Source organism: Drosophila melanogaster, chromosome X, assembly GCF_000001215.4.
Source record: "Drosophila melanogaster chromosome X".
NCBI lineage: Eukaryota > Metazoa > Arthropoda > Insecta > Diptera > Drosophilidae > Drosophila > Drosophila melanogaster.
Window position 1 is genome coordinate 12496966 of NC_004354.4, and position 22259 is coordinate 12519224.

The 22259-nt window shown below is 39.3% G+C and overlaps 2 protein-coding genes across 5 annotated transcripts in view; one reads left to right on the forward strand and one right to left on the reverse strand.

Moving 5' to 3' along the window:
- Positions 1–222: 222 nt before the first annotated feature.
- On the forward strand, positions 223–19600 carry mdu (meduse). Its single transcript, NM_132577.2, has 4 exons — positions 223–628; positions 17519–18552; positions 18680–18802; positions 18860–19600. The coding sequence occupies exons 1-4, from the start codon at positions 608–610 to the stop codon at positions 19092–19094; spliced, it is 1413 nt and encodes a 470-aa protein (NP_572805.1). The 5' UTR covers positions 223–607; the 3' UTR covers positions 19095–19600.
- A 68-nt stretch (positions 19601–19668) lies between these two features.
- The window catches only part of hwt (heavyweight), a gene marked incomplete at its 5' end in the record, with an annotated part of 51819 nt that continues 49228 nt past the window's right edge, over positions 19669–22259 (reverse strand). For 3 of the 4 annotated variants that reach the window (NM_001272555.2, NM_132578.3, NM_167324.3), the window contains one exon: positions 19669–22200. In NM_001272555.2, the coding sequence (NP_001259484.1) occupies positions 22014–22200 (187 nt within the window). In that variant the 3' untranslated portion in view covers positions 19669–22013. The remainder of the gene's footprint in view (positions 22201–22259) is intronic. The other variant, NM_001298227.1, reaches the window with a different exon arrangement.

Consider the following 22259-nt stretch of genomic DNA (forward strand, 5'->3'; position numbering starts at 1 on the left):
AATAACTTACAAATAATAATTAATGCTTTGTTTCCAAACGAAATAATTCAGAATGGTGAATGGATTCAAATCCAATTTCAAGCGAGATAGCTAAATCTAGCTAGATAGCTGCACTGTCGCCAGCCCTGGAACATACCAACTCCGCTTCGGTATATTCGATAGGCTTATCGATTGCTCGCGAAGCTTTGCCGCTGTGTTTGTGTTATCGTCGGCCGCTTTATGCACTCCACATTCCTCGTTTCATTTTGGCCGCCAGTTGTGTTTTCGATTGCTCTGCGTGCTGGTCGTTCCTCCAAGTCTGCAATTCTGCACAATTTTACAATTATTCTTCGCGCGTACTCCAACTCCCCATTCATCCGTCTGTTTGTTTGGTTGTTTCCTTTCTTCGTTGCACCTTTTGCGCGCGCGCAACCGCCGATAAACAGAGAAAAGAAGAAAAGGAGAAATTCTGCAACAAACACTGGAAGTGCAATTTTAAGTAGACGATCCCGTGAATGTTTTCCAGTTGAAACATTTACTATCGTTTCATTTTTTTTTTAAATTTTGTTCTGTTAAGTGTTGAAAAAAAAGTTTTTGCAGCCACAGCAAACTAAAACTTTTCATCAAAATGCAGCAGAAAGTCGAAGAGGTTAGTAAATAATAAAAACATAATAATAAGTTAATAATATCTAAGATCTTGGTGTATATGAAATCAAGACAGACTGTTGAAAATACATGCTATGTTTGTTTGTTCTTCACCAAATGAAGAAAGTTTTAGGTAATTTCAGAAGCATTAAAAAGACATTAAGTAGGAACCTAAAAGTAAGCAAAAACTAGTGCATTTTATATTTCATTACTGAGGAAAAGTCTTATTACATATATTCGTTAATGTTAAACAATAACATTTTACGATTATAGTTTACGAAATAATCGTTAATTTCCAGCAGATGATTACATTAGATTTGCAGTTTATGAAGTTGTTCTTGTATTTTCTCTTACTTTTTTTTTTTGGTTTTTGATTTTACTCCACCCATTACCCATTCTCCTATCTCCTTTGCTTCCCTGCATTCTCCTGTATTTCATTGAACTTAGTACGCCCCCGATGCTGCGCTGCTTCTGCTGGCGTCGCTGCCGGCGTCGCTGTCGCTGCTCTGCCGTGACGTTCCATTGACTGATTTTCCCGACTTTCCGCAGAAAAAAAAGAGAAAAAAAAGAGAAAAAAAAAAACGAACAACAATAATGCTTTGGCCACAATTGTAAAATGGTTTTGTTTGGTTTTTCATTTACATGTTGTTCTTGTTTTGTTTTTCTTCTTCTGTTGCCCACAGGTGTGCATGTGTGTGTGTCCCCCATTGTTGTTGTTATTGTTGCTGGCGCTTTATTTGCACAGTTGGCCGCTGTTTTTTTTTTGCGTGTGTTTTATTGTGTTTAATATATTTTTGGACCCGTCTTGATCTTTTTTCTTGAGGGCCAAAACCAAAGTCATGGTAAGAGCTGTGAAATTTGTGATCGCCATTGTTTTGGTCTACAATTCTCGTGGTGCTCCTCCTTCTCTTTCTCTGGCTGTCTTTCTTCGCTTCCTTCTCTTGTCCACCTCTTTCGACGATGGAGAATTTAGGCCTTAAGTCCAAAAGTGTGCCACAAATGTCATTTTCGATAAGAAATCTCTTTTAAAATCATCCACATCATGACACACAAAAATTTAATATATAATATAGATCTGCAGACCAGCACAGAGTTGAACTAAAAAACTGCAAATGACACAGAATTTAGTATCAATTTGAAAAATTATAAAGTTGACCGGTAGTAAGAATTTGACTAATAACTTTATTATTTGGTTGCATTATATTCAAAATCTTCAAAAATAAAATTACGCTATGTTTAAAAGCTTTAAAATCCATATAAAGACAGTCTATAAACAACGCATGTTTTTCAATGTATAGCTGTCAAAAATATGAAATATGGTTACCTTTAAGAAGTGCCATAACAGCTGTTTAAGCAGCTTACTTAACAGCCCAGAACCCCCCACAAAAAAAAAAAAAACAGAATGTTTCATATTGAAAACCTAAACGAGATGAGACACGGAACCGCAGAGCCAGAAAAATGCCTTTTTCGGCCCGGCCAATGCCAGTTGCAAGTAAAAGTCGAAAAACCTGTAGACACAAGACATCGCAGAGGGGACCATTGAGCCAGATGACTGTCCATGACCCAAATAAAATGCCTCGAGAATCGCAATGAACATGTCGACAAATGATCGAGATGGGTGAAGGGGGGCGGCCGATGCAAGGGGGAGAGGGGCGGTGAACGGGGGCAGTGGGAGCTCCATGGTCAAGTGATTGAGACTGGCCGATTGGCCATGGCAGCGGATTGAGCTCGAGGATCTCCATCTAACCGATGGATGCGATTCGATTCAGGCCAAGCTGAAGATCTCCACTCCATCACCAGCCGAAAGCAAAAATCTAAAATCCGTTAAAAGACGACTCCAATTCCTGATTATCTTCAATACACTCAGTTTTACAATAGATATTTGCATCTTTACTATTGAAAGTTCAGTTAAGAACGAATAAAGATTCGAATAAACGAATAAGTAATAGGTAACCAAAGAGAGGATCTTGTAATCTTATAATTGAAATCTACCTAACGAATATATTAATTAATATATAGTCAAAAATGTATATACGAACAAGCTGGCTTACTCCTTCTTTAACCATAAATTTCTTAATAATTGCCTTTTGACCGAACATCTCCATTTGTTTTCCCCCTCATTTTCTTGAAAAAAAAAAAAACTTTTTCCCAATATGAGTAGAAGAAAAAGCCCCAAAAACCGGTTAGAATTTGATGCATCATTTCTGGTCGTTGCTGGTCTATTAAAATTTCGCTTTTTTTGCGCATTGCGGACGCAGACGGCGGTAGTAAGATTTTCACGTCGATTTTTCCCGTTTGCCAATTGAAAGTAAAAATGCCCGAAAACCGGTCAGCCAAATAACGAAAAACCGTGAGATCCTGACAGCAACTTTATGATAAATGCCTAATGAATGTTTTAATGCAGCTTCGCAGTCAATACAAAGTTTGTAATAGAAAATGGAAATTACCCAAGTCGAAAAACATAAAGATAATGACTGAGGGGCGAGGAGAAAAGATGAGATGGGCTAACTGCTCTTTTCAAAATTATCCAAAGTGGCTAGAAGAAAATTGGTCTAGTGGACAGAAGGCAGAAGGCGTATCGGAATGAAATGCAAAGAACATCAAAAAATCTAAAAACTCAAATCTTGGAACCCAAGAGACCGATGTAATTACACCATAAACGCAGATGGTCAGATAAAAAGAGGGGATAGCCGAAAGTTAGCTTTTTTCTTTAGCAGGTGGGAGATGGCCCAAAGTCAAAGTCAGGCTCAAATGAAAAACGCAAACAGCAGACGCAAAGTACGCTAAAAAAAATAAAAAAAAGAAAACTTGAAAAAAATGAAATGAAATAAAATAAAAACAAAACAAAACCCGAAACTTGTCGTGTGTCGATCGCCAAAGGGGCGGAGGTGGAGAAGGTGGAGGTCAATGTCTGGGTTCAACGACTCCTGACCTCTGGCAATCTGAAAATGGGGGGGAAAAAAAACAAACAGAGAAAATCCCAAAAACAACGGTTGTTATTGAAGCACTCAAGCCGAAAAGATGAGAGATATTATCTCAAAAACTGGAGCAGTTGAAGGTATCCAAAGCGAAGATATGGAAAACGAAGCAGAGCAAATGTATCTCAAGAGTCCTACACAATCGAATAAGTTAATTATCCACTAACTATGGGCGGCTAAACTAAACTAGATCGTAAGCTAGTCTAAGCTGCAAATGGAGCTTGCCAAATCAATGCCATTAAACGTTTAATTCACTTCATTCATAGCCCCTATTTTATTCTTTCTATTTTATGGTATTTGTATTTGATTTCATTTGAATGATAACTGGAATCGAAACCATAAATAGATAATAAATTTGCTTACAAAATATCAATCATTTTAGGTCATCAAAAAGCGTATTAGAACAGTGATTAATTAACGATTCAGCATGATAGGTATATAAATCATTTGAAGATGAACCATAAAATACTATGTTTAATGAACCATAAACTATGACAAATTATCTAAAACTCCTTTCAACTGACAATCCCTATATTAGATTACCTTAAAAAAAAGCTCATAAATTGTATTTCTTAAACGCTCTAAGCATTTGTTAAATCCGCAATATTTTTTTAAGTAAGCCTTCTGGGAAATCCCAACGTTTTTCTTTTTTTTCTGGGAACTTTCAATTGCATCTTGGCGTCCAAATCTTTTCGAGATGACGAGTGCAACGGGGCTGCTGCCTATGACCACAAACAATGGCAAATAAAACAAATATTATGCATCATAAATTTCACCGACGACGAAACAGAAAACCAGTTTTTATATATTTTTTTTTTCTTTTATTCAGTTCTGGCAATGAACTCAAAAGGCAAAGACCCAGACCGAGACTTTTACACATATTTTTTGTTGTAACAAATAATAATATTGGAATAAAGCGAAATGCTCTGCGATTACGAAATCGAAATAAGCCCCAATCTGAATAATAATAGTAATAATACACGCACATAAAACATTTCGTTGGCCGATTAGAAATTCAAATGTGGCTAAGTCCAATTTCTGTTTCGTTCCCGGTTTTTTTTTTTTTTTTTTTCAATGAAAAGTGAATGTGAATGCGATGACCGTTAGGACTGAGGCAAGCATTTAACTGCCCCACACACAATGCAATGTTTTCCTTTATATATTCAGCTCTGTTTTCGAAAGTGATTTTGAACTACATTTTATGCGGCAATCCGAAGCGAACAAAATGAAACCAAGCCAAAGCAAAGCCATAACCCAAAACCTAATACCACCACCAATAGATAGCAAATATTTTACTATAGCGCGTTGCTTAATTGATCGATCGCAGCTCGTTTACCGTTGGCCGGCTGATATAATTGCCGGCCGCAAGTCGATTTTATAACTTCGAATCAACTTGACGTGGCCAGAAATCAATTAGCCATATAGCCGTATATAAACCATAACCCAAAAACCGTGTCAATCAAAGTGAAAGAAGTCATCGCAAGTCATCGATTATCTCACAGATACAGATTTTCCCGATTGCAGACAAACATAACACATAATTGCTATTAAATTGTTCGCAATTAGTAAGTCAATTGATTGTACCACAGATACCTACGATATCGAATTGATTCGATGTCATTGGCTATAATTTTGCCGCGACTTACTGATCCACGATCGTCGATTAGACGAAATTGATTTTTCGTCATGGCGCAAGAAAATTATCAATGTACACTGAACAGTAAGTAAAGGAAATAGGACACTCCATAGATTTTAATGGGCAATCTTGAGTTCTGTTTAGAAATTATTTTACATTTAAGAAGGCAGAACATTCGGCTGTCTGCTTAAATCGTATTTTTGAATATTCATTGGGAATATTTCCCCACATTTTCCCCTAGAAAAATATTTATTTTTCAACGTGTGGCTAAGGAAAATCGGTGATCAGATGATGAAAGATGCATTACTAGTGCCCAGATCGATTCCATTCTTTTCTCATGATCGCTTCGCTTCGAAAGTTGTTTTCTCAAATCAACTCGGAATCAACTCACCCCATCCTCAGCACCAAGTCATCGAAGAAGAACGTGCAGGAGAAATAATGAGATTTTATATTTTCTCTATTCTAGAAAGTTTTTTTCCTCTTCAGCACAGCCTGACCTTTTTTTTTTTTTGTTCTTCAATTTTCTCGCTTATTGTTTTTCCAAGTTGCTCAGATTTGTTTTTCCGCAGCGAAAGAAGGAACTTGCCAAGATGCAAGTTCATTGCGGCAGATGACATGCGTATGTAAAAGTACATATGTTCATAACTTGCAGTTTTTCAATTACCATTTGATTGATTGCTTTCGGGGAGATAAAAGTGTTTCGTCAGTGTGAGAAATGCCAGTTGGAGATGGCCTTGTTGGCCAAGATAAAACAGAGTTTCTCATGGGAAGTTAAGTGTTCTAAACAAACAAAAAAAGTGTTTTTGCGATATTTCCGCTAATATCATGGCATAGCAAGTGATATTTGTAATAAGTTAATATTTCTGAAAGAACTGATCAACCTTCAATAATTTGTTATCAATTTCGAATTCAAAGTCGAAAAACCAAACCCCACGACTTCTGACGACTTTAAATCATACTGGCAAAGATAAAAATACGACATATTGTTTTGTTGCGGCACGTCATGGAAATTATTGGAAAACTTTCGCTCAACCAAAGGTTCAATGTGTCGACTTCCCAGGCATTTTACTCATAACTGACGCTCCCATGCCAAACCGAAAAGAAACAAAACACTTTCCTTTTCCCCCCATTGTCTGGGGTATTGATAAAATAAGCCACCGTCCTCTAAAAAAGGAGAACCCGGTGACCTACCACAACTTTTTTTTGTTGGTTTTTTCGTTTTTTTTTTTTTTTTGTTTCGGCAATGTGATTTGCATGGCAACCTTAACCCATTGGCACCGATGTGCGCACTCTCTCTTTCAATTAGCCCAACACTTTTTTTCACAGGCTTCTGGAAATCGAGTCATGTAAATGCCAGTCAGCCAGTAGAAATATCAATTAGATTGCCGGCAGAAGAGCCGCTTTCGATTGCATGTCGGATCGCCTGGGTGGGCGTTAGCATTATGCTGGTGGTATCGTATGTGTATTGTTTTATATATGAGACGGTGTATTATGGCTTGTAATGGAGTTAGATCCCCTCCCGATGCATTTTGTTTGCTCGACTTACTAACATTTTGTGCTACTTTACATTTTTTGCCATGATGCATTGCACTTCGGTTGGCTGACTGACTGATGGGTTGGAATGGAATGGAATGGTATGGGATCGGATCGGATCGGATCGGATGGGATCTTTCTTTTCACACAACTCTGTCGGGTGGCTTTTTATTTCAATTGGCTTTTGACTGCGAAAATTTGAATGAAAGCGAGAGAAGCAAGTGTCAATGGCAGACGTTGGCAAAAGCGTGTCGCAATTTCCACCAGCAAAACCATCTGAAAAAACCAACTAAACAATGGGCCGTGACTGTACTTTCTCCAAATTCAATTATTATTGAAACGTTATAGTATGGAATATTATGGTACGGTACGGTTTTATATGGCATGGCGTGAGAGTCGCCAAATTGATGGTACCAAAGTGCAAAATGCAATTGTCTCGGCCCGTGTAGCCGTAAGTTCAATTGAAAACTTCAACGGATGGTATATGGTTAGATATTATTGTGTTGGCTCTATATAAGTCAAGGCTCTATTGACTTGCGGCTAACATTGAATGATAAGCGTCATTATCAACAATATATATCTACGATAAGAATATTGAAGTTTGTATACCATGGACATTTCACAACGAAAGTCTGCTAAAGCTTTCAACATTTGCAATTCATCAATGTCAAGGTGTTATATACACAAATTGGTGGGCGGGGCTGTGGGCTAATTAGCATATGGCTGGCATTAAGTGACGCTTGATAAGAGCCATTAGCCGGAAATGTTGTATATATTGTAATATTTTGGGAAGCCACTAAATCTTTCATTTTTATACCCATTGAAATGGTTTCAGTGTTTCTTCTTTTAACCTTAACACAGCCGGTTTAATCAGTTGTTTTTTTTTTTTTTGCAAGAAATAATGGAAACATAGTTATTTCTACTCCGATTTAAATATCATTTATGTGCACAACGCAAAAAAAAGGCAAACTTATAAAAAATATTAACAACAACGGGCTTTTGACAAAGAAATCAGCGACTTTATCTAATCGAAAAGTTCTGTTGGCAAAGCAATCGTATTCCACAAAGAGAACTATATTTTTCCGAATTCTTACCTAGATTTAAAAAAAAACCAGCCCAGATTTATAACCTATTAATAATAGAAGTGATATCGTACTAACCTGCCGTTCCTTACAACAATGACGATGAAGGTATATCTCGGGACCACAAAAAAAAAGAATAGTTTGAAAAAATTTCCAGCACTAATGACTCAATTTGTTAACTGAACTTGACTGTAAATATGTATATATCGATAACGAAATGATAGCTGATAAGGCTTATCAGTCGTAACTTTCCTGCATATATTCATAAGCCCATGGTGTAAATATGGAATATAAACACCTGCAAGGGGTGCCAAATTCCTCAGCTCCTCCTAACTGAACCCAACTACCGATAATATTGCAGCAGGCTGTTGTTAAAACCACCAGAGTACAGGTGGTGCTTATTCTGCTGGTGGTGTTGCTCGGGTGCTCCAATTGGTTGGTTGGTGGTAGTGTTGGTGGTGCTAAACAAACGAAATAACAAGTGGGGAATGTCGGCAACTGGAGCAAAGGAAACTAGAAACCAGATAAGATACTTTGGCCGAAAATAATTAATCGAAAATGCCGTTGCCAATTATAAATGGCTAGGTGACACATTCACTGCAGCAGCAGCAGAGTGTCTTTTAGCGGCCCGAGTGCTTCCCCAAATGTTATTGAAGAAGCATTGGAACAGTATCTATATATATATATATATTAGTACCGAATTGATTGATATCACCCATTATCTTGATTATGACTTGGTTTGTCCAAGAGAAGTGGTTGATATGGCAATTACTTCATTTTTGTGGCGCCCCCGGGTGGACCTTAAATACTATCAAACTTTTATCGATTGCTCTGTAGCTATTCAGTAATAGAAACTCTTTGTGAATATGTTTTCCACTGTGGATTGCATAAACTGCAATCTGAAATCGAAGTTGCAGGTCTCGTGCCATCGAGTTTATGACCGCCTTCCCGTAATGAAGCCATTTCCACAGTGCGGGCATTTCCGCTGCCACCTGCTTCTGCAAAATGCCTCGAATGCCGTTTGTCCGTTGTGTTGTTTTTCTTTTTTTTGCATTTGCTTAACAATGGTCGGGTGTTTAACGGTCGACGCATTACCATTGCCACTAAGTATCGTCACATCGGTTGTCACACAGACATAGTAACATAAATAAGCCAGCGGAGACAGTTGGCCCCCATCCATTTCGAGTGGAGCATATATGTATGTACATATAAATGTGTATAAAACAAGAGTCACTAACTTTGCATATGCATTGGAGATTTTTGCCTTTCGCGTAATTTATATCTGACAAGATTTGGCAATTGTCTCTCCAAGTTTCAACACTCAGAAAACGACGTATCCAACTCCATTTTGTTCCAAAGGCGTGGGAAAGACATTCCCACATTTGTTATGCTTGTTATAAGTACATTTAACTAAATTAGAGACAGATATTGTTATTGTTTCAACACTCAGCTTGTTTTTTTTTTTTTAGCTGGCGAATTTTGTGAAGGTGTTGGCGGTTTACGTGTCATTTGACCTAGTTTCTCGACAGAGTTTGTTGGGAAAAAGCTCTAACGAGGTAGCTAAAAACAAGCGTTTTCACAAAAATAGTCTGCGTTTGTTGTAAAAAGATCAACCGCTTAAAAAAAATGAAGAAATAAAAGTACAAATATTTAGAGTTTTATGAGTATAGTACTGCATTAATCCATAATCTATAAATGATTTATGACCACTATCAATGGCTTCACCTTGTCATTGATTTGCTGCTAGCCAATGTCCACGAAACTTATCTATTTGCACTATCGCGAAAATTCTAGGAAGTGCATACTGTTAGCCTGGAAAACCCGGAAAAGTTGGTGAAAGGCAACAGCTTAAAATTTCCATAGCACATGGTCTTAATAAGTATGCACAACCTTTCACAAAACAACCAAAAAAAAAATAAATGAAGAAAATGGAATGCAAGGTGTTAGGGGAGTTGGAAAAAAATATAGAAATAACCCAGCGACGATAATGATAATGATAATTTTTACGATCCATGCCAACTGACGGACAGCGGACAAACGGACAAAATATGACGCTTATAAAGTGCAGTTAGCATCCAAACCGTTTACCGTTCGTTGGCAGTGGCTAAGCGGCTGCTAAATGTCATAAATGCGGACAATGGACGGGCGCATTTCATTCATAAAAAAAAAAGAAAATAAAATAAAAAAAAATGGGGGAAAAAGAAAACCGTGCCCATTCAGTTTGGCTCAAGTTCAGCTCCAGTGGGCGTGTGGACTTATCGGGTGGGTGGGGTTATTCGAATGCTTAACGGTCAACTGTCTAAGCGGGAAAATGAGCCAAACCGTTCAGAAAACGCGGACCATTGTCACGTCTTAAGTGTTGGCACTTTCTCAAGGCAGTCAGTGAAATGGTTTCGCTTTTAATCAACCCAAAAACTGAGCTAATTCGCGCCTGTCACTGCTGATCTTGCCACTATGTAGTTACCTCCCATCGATCTCTGTTTGTTCCGTTTCCAGGTTTGCCAAAAAACCAAAAAAAAAAAAAAAAAAAACAACAACAAGACTAAAAACAAATAATAATACTGAAAAAGAGCAAATAGCTCGAATGCGAACAAAGCAAGTCAATTAACTTTGCCCGTGTATCTTGTATCTGAATCGCGTCTGTTTGTCCCCATCCATAGAAAGAATCTTGCGGTTGTCGTGCCTCACCGACAAAGTGTTTCGCAAATATTTGCCATTGTCTTGGCTTGAGGTACATATTTCAATCAGCAGCCGGCGACACAATATGAAACGCAGCTTCAATTACAGCAGACAGCAAAAGACATGGCAATTACAAAAGGCCCAGATATGTATGTGCACTCCAGCGATCTGATTTGGCCAAAAGAACAGGCAACAGATGCCCAGATAATACACCGAAAAAAAATAATGATACTAAACACCTTAGAGCATTATTTACAACATAATATAATAATATTGCGCTCTATTTATAATGAAATGGGTATGAACTGCAAATCAGTATATATATCACATATTTCTCTCAGTGTTCTCTGCATCTTTTACGTGCTTCGTGGAGCGCCCCAAGTTCAACACGCAACTGTTTGCTGCACTTACAGCTGCACATACATGTGTCTCTACACGGCTTGTTCTTTGCGTCCACAGTTCTCAACAGTTCAGCAGTTTTTCTCCTCGGCTGTGGCGCTTACTTTATTTGCCACGCCGCGTGTCAATGGCCCAGAGACCAGCTGCCACCTTGCCACTTTTGCTTTGGGAAGATGTTCAGCTGCCGCTGCATTTTGGAAGTGAACAGATGACATAATGCTCCTACATTTTATCATATCATTTGGTACGAGTAACATATATGCTGGGCACGTTTTGTGGGTCTGGTCAATCGGCATGCAGCTCTGCTCTAGTCTGCATTCGTATGACATAATTTGTTTTTGTTTCTTTATTTGTTTGGCTTTTTGTTTTAGCTGTTTTTATGCCTTTTGGCTTTTTGTTTTATATGTTTTTATGCCTTTTTGGCTTTTTGTTTTATCTGTTTTTATGCCTTTTGGCTTTTTGTTTTATCTGTTTTGCCCTATTGTTATGGCATTTTTTGCGGCACATAGTGGCGCGGATCGCATATTTGGTGCTCCGGTTGAGTGGCCAGGCCACATTTTTCCATGGGAAGTTGGCTTGCAAAGCCAGATGTTGTACCTTTTTTTTGCTCTGAATAATTATTAATCATTTCTTTCTTAAATTATAGAGTATTTGCCCAATCAATACCCCCATTGAATTTCGAACGTAGTATACAGACTTTCTTGTTTTTTAATTAAATAATAATATAAGTAAACGCTGCCTTAACTTTAAAGAAATTTGTTTGCCTTGAGCTTGCAGCTTGGGTCAATAAAATAGGGTTTTTTTTTTTTCAGTTGGCCAAGTTGCCGGACTGAATCATCCATCCATTGAGCTGAGTGCTCTGCCTCCCATCTCAGCCAGGCACTTAATTTAATGACCGACTAACTAACTAACTGTCCGGGGCCAATAAAAGCCGGCCAGGACCGACAACCGAATCCAAATTAATGGCCAAACAATCCGCAATCAAGCCGCCGAATGTAACGAGACGGAATTGAAAAAGCAAACTTTAGTTCGAGCCCCTGATTTGGCCAGGTCACGCATAGTTGGCAAAAAAAAAAGCTGGAAAACCTGGAGGGGCTGGGAAATAAGTGATCGAATCGACGGGCTTTTTTTTTTTTGTTATCAGCACTCGCCCGTTTCATTCCACCTCCCATCTAGCCATTTATTCGGTTATCGCAAATTCATTTTGGTTAACACACATATGTGTAGGAACCTTTTATAGGAACCTACCCATCATATAAGATAAGGTTCGAATTAAAAGCAACACGAACTATATATTTGCCAGCGAATTGCGCAAAAAGCCAATATCGTTTTGGCCCCATTTCCCAACAATCCCACCCACAATCCTGGGCTCGCCTCCCCGCCCCCTTTGTGCCCATTTTGGCCATCTATTTCGGCCTGTTTTCGCGTTGTTGACCAATTTGTTTGGTTTTTTTTTTTGCTAATGGAGCGCCCAAAGCTGGGGACGTGACTATGGCCATCATTTTGAGTGGTCTCTTGGTCTTTTGGTCTGTTGATTTTTTTGTTGCCTTGCTTTGCTTTTTGGCCAACATTTTCTTCTGTGGCATGGCAAATCCACAAGTCTAATGACCAGCCATCGCCATAACGGACCATTCTTAATGGTATTGGTAATGCTAATGATATGGCGTCATAATTGACACATGCTCCAAGTGCATCCGCCTTAGATTTCCACCGGCGATTATCTCCGTCTCCGTAGCTTTGGTTATCTCTCTTTTTTTCCCCCTCTAGACCAAAATATATAGTGTGTGGATCACGATTTGCTATAGGTACGTCAAAACTGGGTCGATCGGATCGTGGCTAAAGCTCGTTCAGCCAGAGCAGTGTTCAGTTGGGCAAAAAGATAATGGCATTGGCAAATACCTACGATCGGGAGCTACAAGCATGCATTCGTGGGAATTGAAGGTCTATGGTTGGATATATATGAAAACAGATCTTTGGGTTAGATTAAAGAAGACTTGGTGCCAAATTTAAGGCCAGAAAAGCAATTTCTAAAACTTTGTATCAATTTAAGTAGCTATTGATTTCATACTAATGAACTTACTTCAATATTTCGCATAGAAGAAAAGAACAAAGAACTTTCAAATATTTTCGAAACAATCCCTTAGTAATTTAACAATAACATAATTATCAAATGTTTTTAACTTGAGATAAGAAGAAAAAGCGGGGAAATGAATCAACTTAAAAAACAAATTTTAAATGTGTTATTTTTAAATATTCAACTAAGTTTTTGAGTACGCTTTTATTAGCTAAAATGCTGCTGATAAGATTTTAGAAATTTACTAAGCAAATTAGTAATTTATTAGTAATCACTTTTTATGAAATTAAACAAATGATGATGACAAATTTACCATGAAGTTATGAAACTATACAGTATTAACACACCACGCATTTCAATCATTTCTTTTAAACACTGGTTTTAAGTAAAGTTTTAGAGATCTTTAATAAGCTGATCCTATCACGAAATGATTAATCAGTTTATTCTAAGCACAGGATATGACTACAATCTTTTTTTTGGCATCTTGTGATTTTCGCTTTGAATCTGTGGTTTTAAAATGGCAAAAAGTGTTAAATACCGCCCTTCGTTTGCATATTCAATGTATTGTTTTGGGTTTTTGTACCTTTAGTTAGTTTTTTTGTTTTTTTATATGGGTTCGCTTCTTCTTTGTTGATTTGTACAATTTTTTTTTTTGCACGCTTCAGCTGCATATGCGGCGGTCACTGAGGAAAACGCTAAATGAATTGCCCCAAATACGAGTGTTGTACGCGATGATCACGAAGGCGATGATGACGATAATGATGATCGTTATGCTAATGCTGATCGCTCGCCTGGAAACGACGTCAGCAGAGCCAGCAGCCCAAGCAGAGCAGAGAAGATAACACTGCAAGAAAAATGTGCGAGCATCTTGTAACTTGAGATTAGCTTAATGGGAATACATAGAGAAAATTCGTACTTGTTTTTTTTTGAATTTTTATAATAACAATCATAGTTAGTTACATAGTTTAACTATCCTTTTTTAATATTGCTAAGAACCTTTCTAAATTTGTCTCTGTGTAGTATTGCCCGAAGTGGATCAGTTGCCAGACAGAGATAGCGCGCTATGATGAGAGGGAGAGGGAAAGTGGGGGGCGCGGAGAAAGAGCCACAGTCACGGTCACGTTTCTTGTCACGTTCTCCCGCTATTTTTACGTTTCTTCTCTTGTTTCTCCTCTTCTGCTGTTCGTACCCTCTAATTTCACCAATTTGGGCATACAGTTTTCCTTATGCATAAGCTAATTGATTTCCCATTTGAGGTTGCTCAAGCCAAAGGTGGCTTAAATAATTCAATCTTTAGAAACTTTCTAGGTAATTTATGTAACTTGTATTGCTTATTCTGTTCTAAACTGCAGCACTATATGTGCTTTTAATGTACATTTTAGTCGAGAACTTACAGTTTTTGGGCGTAAGTACGGAGTATAGTAGTTAAATACCATATCATTTATTATAATGCTATTTGTTTTAATTTTGACTTAGATTTTAGTAATGGGTACTTTAAAATCCCCATCATCACTATCTGGTTCTTATTTGTTTCGCTTTTCGTTACTCATGTTTTGTTGTTCCCCTCTTGCCAATTTGCTTTCTGCCTCGTTGCTGATCTTGTTGTTGGCCGATCTTGTCGTGGCAGCAACGGCAGCAACAAATTGCGCCCAAGTCTTTGGCTTATTTGCTTGTTGCCTGCTTTTTGCTGTTTTTCAGCTGGCTGCCTCTGTTCACGCGACCGACCCATTGGGCGTTTGACCCCGGCGAATGTGGCATGCAAATGGGTTCAAGCTTGGACAAGAGCCGCATGCCATTCGCATTTGCAGAGTTGCATTCGCATTTGCATTTCCCCCTTGCGGTAAATTTGCTGGAAAAACGCGCGCCAAAAGTGACAGCCGGTCGAGGAGCAGCTGTCAACTTGACTTTAGGCAGCTGCCGCCAAAAGTTGCCGCTGTCATTGCACTTGGACGGCAGCAACAAGTAGCAGAAAACGGAAGTATCGTACAACTTTTTACATTAGTTTGCCGCATTTTGGGTATATGTAGGTATACCCTTTCTTTTTTACTAACACATGCAACAAATAGGGGAAGGAAGCAACCGCAGGAAGCGCTTCCCATTGGCACTTTTTTAATTAAACTTTGAACCCTCGGCATCACATTACTGTTTGTGTACAAATTAATATGCACAAAAACCATCGACACTTGGGGTCTCTAAAGGAAGTACTTACGATATTAAGTTACCTTGCCGAAAATGAAAACAAATTGGTTAATAAAAAGTGTTCTCTTGCTTGAGCAAGAAAAATATTGGTATTTATAATAAGAAATTACTTCAAAGTGCCTTGTATTTTTATAATTTTTTGTGTACCTTAGAGTATTTGCTACTTCGAATTCCATCGTCAGTTTTTCCCTGCTGTGCTTTTCTCCCAGCTTATTTTTGTTTTGAAGTAAGTGAAAACGACGTCGTTAAACGCACATTTTGATGCCATTCGTTGTCGTTTTGGGTGCCTAGCCCAAACAATTGAGTGAAAATCTGCATCGAATCGATGCGTTATGGGCGGCAACAGCTACGGACAGTGATTTTTTCATACTATGACTCCGAACTGCGACACAATATTTTTTTTTATTTCGACTTAGACCAAGCAAAACAAGACAATAAAGCGGGGAAAAGCAAAAAAAAAAATAAAATGAAGCATAAATGCCGCATTCGCTCATGGCGAGCACTTGCTGACTGCAAAAGACTGGCACTTTCTAATGCGACAACGATGCGGAAGCCAACTGACGACACTCGACTGCCGGCAGCAGCAACTGCAGCATTGCAGCAACATCAACGCAACAGCAGCAGCAGCAAGGCAACACACCTGCCAGAGCAACCTCAACATCAACAACAATCAATGCGAGCACCCACATGGCGATGTCACAGACCCCACAGACCCTAAATGCCACCAAATGGCAATGCGGTGACCCGAAAAAGCTGGCCTATCTGCCCTCGAACAACCCCAAGTGGAGTCCCTCATTTTCTTGAAAATAAACCTCCACCTTTTCCCCGGAAAATCAAGTAATATGCATATATGTAGAAGGCGGATAAGGTGGAGGCCCTGTAAGTGCTTCGAGTCTGACTGCAGGGGAAGTATTTAGCCATCAAGTAGATGCTGATTGCTGTGGGAATGTTCTTATTGCGCAAAAAGGTCTGAAGTCTGAGTAAAAGCAGACAGAAAAACCCTAAAGACAACTTTAATTGTAAATGAATGGAAAAAACTGCGCAATTCATATACAATTTGTAACAATTATCAATGTTGGAATATTTTTATATCATAAAATCGAACACATTAGCATTTTTAATCTTATCTTACAGAAAAATGTCCCATTCTTACATTTACCTAGGTTGGTTACTTTTTTATTATTATTTTTAACGCTGAAATAGTTTTTATTACATAACCACGAAAACAATCGTATGAACACATGAAAATACTTATCTCTTTGGCAAAATTTCCCATTCTATACATTTTTAAAGGGGTAATTCGTAAAATTGTGTAAATATTTCAACTTTCGATAAGCCAGCATGTGATTTTAAGCATAATAATTGTTAGGGTGCGTTATGAGTCACTATTTATGATTATAATAAAACTTACAACATTTCAAAACAAAAAAAAATTAATATGACTGCTAAAAGTTGGTTAGTTCAGAGGAAATTGCTTGTCACTGTAAAATTCTTTTTTAATTAGGCAACAAAAATTCGTCTATTTATGTATTTATGCAGAATATAACAAAACCTCGCTGAAAGTGAGACTGCTAAACACTTTTACTCTCTATGCGATGCTTTGTCATAGTTTCGCATATTTTATATAGAGAAAAAAAAATAGCAATTCAAAAACCGCGATACAAAATCGTCAACGAACCGTAGAGAGGAATCACCAAAACCAACTAACTTTGTTGTCGATGTCACGCACAATAATCGGCTTAGGTTACGCTTGGGTCCACTCTAAACCACTCATCGAACATTACTATGGGCCACCCCGAACCACTCTGTAACACATTGAACCACACGCCGTGTGTGGTTTTCGGGCGGATCATTTGGGCAGCACGATCGAAGCCAATCGGATTATGCAAACAGCGGATTTGTCTCCTCCGATTTCGCTCAAAGATGCAATCCACGGATGCGGGTGTATCTTGTGTATTTCTTCTGTTTTTTTTTTTTTTTTTTTGTCTTTGTTGTAATACGGCATGCAACTCTTTCGATTTGAAGCGGATCGAAAGTGAATGGCACTCGGATTTGCGGCATATTCGATTACATTCAACTTAGAAGTTTGAACTTTGTAGGGTAATTCGATCACTTCCACCGCTTTGGGTTACCAACTGCACTCAGCCAAAGTTTCTTCTTTCTTCAGTCGAACGAATGTATATGTATGTATAGAACATAGTTGTTAATGATTTCTTGAAGTTAGAATTAATTTCAGTGCATTATTTTGTATACTCCTCAAAGAGGACTCAAGCACCTGTTTTAAATCCACTTCTTGTGTTCTTTGTGCTCGCAGAAAATCGATCCCCTGACACGCATTCAGGAGGAGATCAAGGAGGTAGTGCGGCGCGAGGAGGAGTACCGCCAGCTGGCCACACTGTCGTCCAGCGCCTCGATCACTTCCGCTTCGCCGGATTTCGAGACATACACGGTTAATAGTAACTTTGAGCCGAAACTGCAGCAGGATGATGAGCACGATCTGGTCGAAAGTCCAGATCAGGACCAGGGCATGCTCGTTACCGCCCAGCCGGCGGCCGTGCAGACCACCTCGCTCCTGCTGCCCATCGACGAGCTGTCCAACACACCATCGCTGGCCTCCAGTGTGAATAGCGCCAAGGAGGAGAGCCTCGATGGCCAGCACTCGGATGATTCGGGCATTTCGGCCTCCTCGCAGAGCAACATCCTCATCACTGGGATCACCACGAATGTGGCCAAGCAGCAGCCACTCAAACTGACCGTGGTGACGCGTCAGGAGCAGCGTTACATTGGGCCCAACTGCTATAATCTGACACCTGAACCGCCACAGCAGAAGCTGATCACCCGCACCATATCCACGCCCCAGCTGAGTGGTCTGCCCCAGAAGCGGCAGTTTGCCTTCGGTGGCGCCACCAAGGGTGTGATGCAGCGCTTCATTGCCTCGCATGGCAAGTTGGGCAACACTAGCCCGCTGCCGGCTGCATCTCCAATGACGTTGTCCCTGGGCGCCGCCAATGGTAATGGCGGCCTAAATGTCAATGGCCAGATCAACAATATCAGCAGCAGCAACAATAACAACAACAACAACAACAACACCCTCAAGCTGAACACTCGCACAGCCATGGCTTTCCTGGAGTCTGGAGGTTCCACGGGCGGCATCAACTCGTCATCGGCGGCCCTATCGTCGGCGGCTATCGAACGCGACTCGGAAGGCAGGCCCCTGCGACGAGGATATGTCCCCGTTGAGCAGAAGATTCAGCGTGAGCTGCAGGATCTGAAGTCACGCGAATCGGAATTGAAGCGTCTGCGCAAGATCAACAGGCAGAACACACTGAAGGCCTCCCTGGACAAGCTGTGAGTCTATCTGGGACTTTCTGTTTGGATTGCATCGTAAACCAATTCTGTGAAAACTTCCGGAGTTTTAAAGCATACGACCACCAGTGGGATATCAACTAAATGTTTGTGTATATATATTTTGCAGGCAACTCAGCACAGATGATGAGGCCGATGCAGATGATGATGATGAGGACTCCGAGGTGGAGCACTGCTATGGGCCCGGAAAACTGCGCAATGCCCAGTCCACACAGGAACTTGATAGGAATGGGTGAGTATGCCAGAGTAAGCACTTAAAAGAGAGATTTTAACATATTAATCCTTACAGAAACGAGCAGGACATCGTTCACAAGCCATCGGGTAATCGCAGTCTGAACGCAACCGCCTATATAGCCAATGGAATCAGCAATGGCAATGGCAACGGCATGCGTCCGGCGATGTCGCTGGCCCAGCTCTGCGATCTGACGCCGGAGGAGGCGCCCTCATCGCGTGGACTCATCGCCCAGTGGGAGAATCTGATCAAGAAGAACGCCGAGGTGGGAACGGTCGAGGCGATCATCTAAAGAATGTGGGTCGGGTACCCTTGCAGAAAACGGCAAAACAAAAAAGATGAAATACAAAAACATACACACCAACGACCTGGTGCAGAGCAGACCAAATTATTTAATATATAGTGTCCACACTAACACACTTGATCCTCTCACTTCTCCGAGTCCACGTCCACGTCCACGTCAACGTCCAGGTCCTTCTCCTTCTTCTCCCTCTTCACCTGCGAAAGCTGCTTATCAACGAATTAATCTTAATGCCAATCAATGGGAATTGAAATTATAACGAAATTGAATTGCCTGTACTTAAAGCGATTTATATGTGTTATTTGTAATGTGTACGTGAACTGTTCGAGAAATCTATTGTATATAAATAATTCTTCGTGTTTCCAGTGCGAGTACAGTCGACTTGCTTATAATTTATTACAAATCAACTTTATATATACCATATATGAAAGTATATAAACAAAATACTATATGTACGAAATCAATATGAGAAAACGATTAAAAAAAATAAAAAAAATATTTGATTGATATTTGACCATTGATATTTTAAACACACTCAATAATGAGACACGAATCATTTTTTTTTGGAAATTTATCATATTTATTTTTATTCAATACATTTCGTTTCTTTCGTTTGTTGTTGTTGCGGTTTCTGTTTGTTAAGTTCTTGTTACGTATTCGCTCTGTACTAATTGAATTAATCAGATATTAGGGTGCCGTAGATAGAGAGCGCCTCTAGTTTGGAGTACAAGTTTCGGTTAGAGTAAGCCGGTTGTTCATCATCGTCCGCAGACCTAAAAGTACAATTTTTATACACAACAAAAACGGAAGCGATCGACACTCAGCGAATTTGCACTACGACCTCATGGTTGGCAGGTGTAAACGGTGCCCGAGTGCTGCGATAATCTTGGAATTTTGGTTTGGATTTTTTTTTTTGTTTGGTAGTTTGTTTGGTTGATTGGTTTTTTCTGTTACTGCTACGGAAGCCTCAAAATACATTGTTATGTACGTCGTTAATGTATGTGTTGATTTGCTGTTTCTATGTGAAGTTCAAATCTTAGCTTAAAAGTTGTGTATTGCAACTAAAATCATATCGACTTGTATATATCGTACATATCTGTCGTGTTGTATTTATATTCCGTATATTTACAAAAAAGCCGTTTACAAACTGGTGCAGCTTTCGCCAAATGGAGATTGTTATCATCAACCGATACGCTTAACTATGGACAAATCAGGGCGTTTGTAACTTAGAGCTAAATTAGTCAAATCATAGATACATAACCGAGATATTTAAAACGTATTCGTATATTGCACTGCTTCGGATTGCTTGAGTATTAGAAATTAGGCAACAATCAACATATCGAAAAAAATATAACGCGCTGATATTCACACGGAGATTCGATTCACATACATACGACTAGAATAATACTTTGGCACACACATATAAACATAACTTTGGGTTTGGGATACTGGAAATCAGTTGTATTGCTCGGCGGTACGAAGGTGGAACAGAAAACTGCCAGAAACAATAATTAGTTAATTAGTTAATTAGCATCCTGCATCCTGACACTTGCTTCTCTTTCGGAACTGGAACCAAAAAACCATTGACTGCTCTTTAATATCGTATATATATATATGTATATATATATATATATATATATAGATGTATATATAGAAATATAAATAGTAAGTATATATCATTTTGTAGCATTCAATATATATATATATATTTATGTATATATATATAGAGTCTGCCCTTCGTTCGCTCAATTAGAAACTAACACTTAAACTGACATTTCATATGCGTTGCTATATCCTTGCCCCTTCTAACCATCCCTATCGATTCGATCCGATCCGATCCGATCAATCCTCCAATTCCTTCTGATCCGATCCGATCTGATCTGATCCTATTCGTTTCGATCCTTTAACCAAAAGCGCTTTGAGCGTTCTATTTCGCGTACCTCTGACCTACAGCTAAGACCAAAAAAAAAAATGTGACATCGCTCTTGCTAAAGTTAGTTTTCATACATATAGATATACATATTTTAGATTTTTTGTTCGTTTTTCTTCGTTTTGGTAACATAAAATTAATCAACAAATTTTTAGAGTTGCTTGCTAAAACTTTTCTTAGTGTAAACGTGCCTTAAGCGATGCCCACTAGCATCCGTCGCCAAAGGAATTAGGATTTATAAATAATGGCGTAATTATCTGAATAATCGGACGATGCTGGGCGGTGCTAGTGGGCGAGTGTTTGTGTGTGTGTGTGTGTGTGCTGCGAAAAGTTGCATAAGTTTCGACCATATAATCGCTAGAAGTGAGTTGTATGTGTTCTACCATAAATCTTTAGCCAATGGAAGAGTTTTTTTTGTTTTTACTTTTGGCGCCCAATGCTACAATTAGTTGCTCCTAATCTGATGCTCGGTTCGGTGTAAACACATCTAAAATCTGTACCATCTTTGTCCGCATTTGGGATCATCATGTACCGCTACGTTTTTAGCAACTGTCGTCAAGTGCTTTTGTTATCCGTATCTATATGCTTTTGTATATATCGTCTCGCTTGTATATATGCCTTCTATATAAATATCGTTTGTTGTTTGGTTTTTGTAATTTGCTGGTATTGTCTGAATGTGCTACGTACTTTAAACGCTAAACTAGTTCGTGTATTAGTGAGTGAGTTTTGTGTTTGTGTGTGTGTACTTTAGTAGACCGACATACAAAGTTCGAGGCAAAAAAAAAAAAACATGAAAAAATTGCCATCATCCTTTTACAACTAACTCGCATATATAACTAGTGCATACACATCGTTCACATAGGTTTCTACGTTCTCTACACGCTATTAATATGTTATTCTGTTTTGGTTCCCCATCCCCTGGAGCCTCTAAAGCCTCCGATTGGCCACATCCCGGTGTCCTTCGAGTTCTTGGAGCCTCTCTAGAGCAGCTGGGCGATGACCGGCTCGATCAGACACATGTGCTCGGCACCGCGCACTGGCAGCCGGTTGAGGCAAAAGTGCCGGATCATCTCCGGTACCGTCTCGAAGGGACGACTAAACTGGCCAAGGATGTACTGTCCAGTCTCGTTGCGCTGGATGCGCATGTGCATAAAGCCCTTGGCGCCCCTAAGAAGCACGGATTTAGAATATTATTTTCATGTCATTTAAGATCCTTTCATTTCGCT

What these genes read in the sequence shown, in the direction of transcription:
- mdu (NM_132577.2), top strand. Translation starts at nt 608, where the DNA reads ATGCAGCAGAAAGTCGAAGAG. An exon ending in AAGGCCTCCCTGGACAAGCT is followed by an intron (nt 18,553 to 18,679) that starts GTGAGTCTATCT and finishes TATATTTTGCAG; the next exon opens with GCAACTCAGCACAGATGATG. An exon ending in CAGGAACTTGATAGGAATGG is followed by an intron (nt 18,803 to 18,859) that starts GTGAGTATGCCA and finishes TAATCCTTACAG; the next exon opens with AAACGAGCAGGACATCGTTC.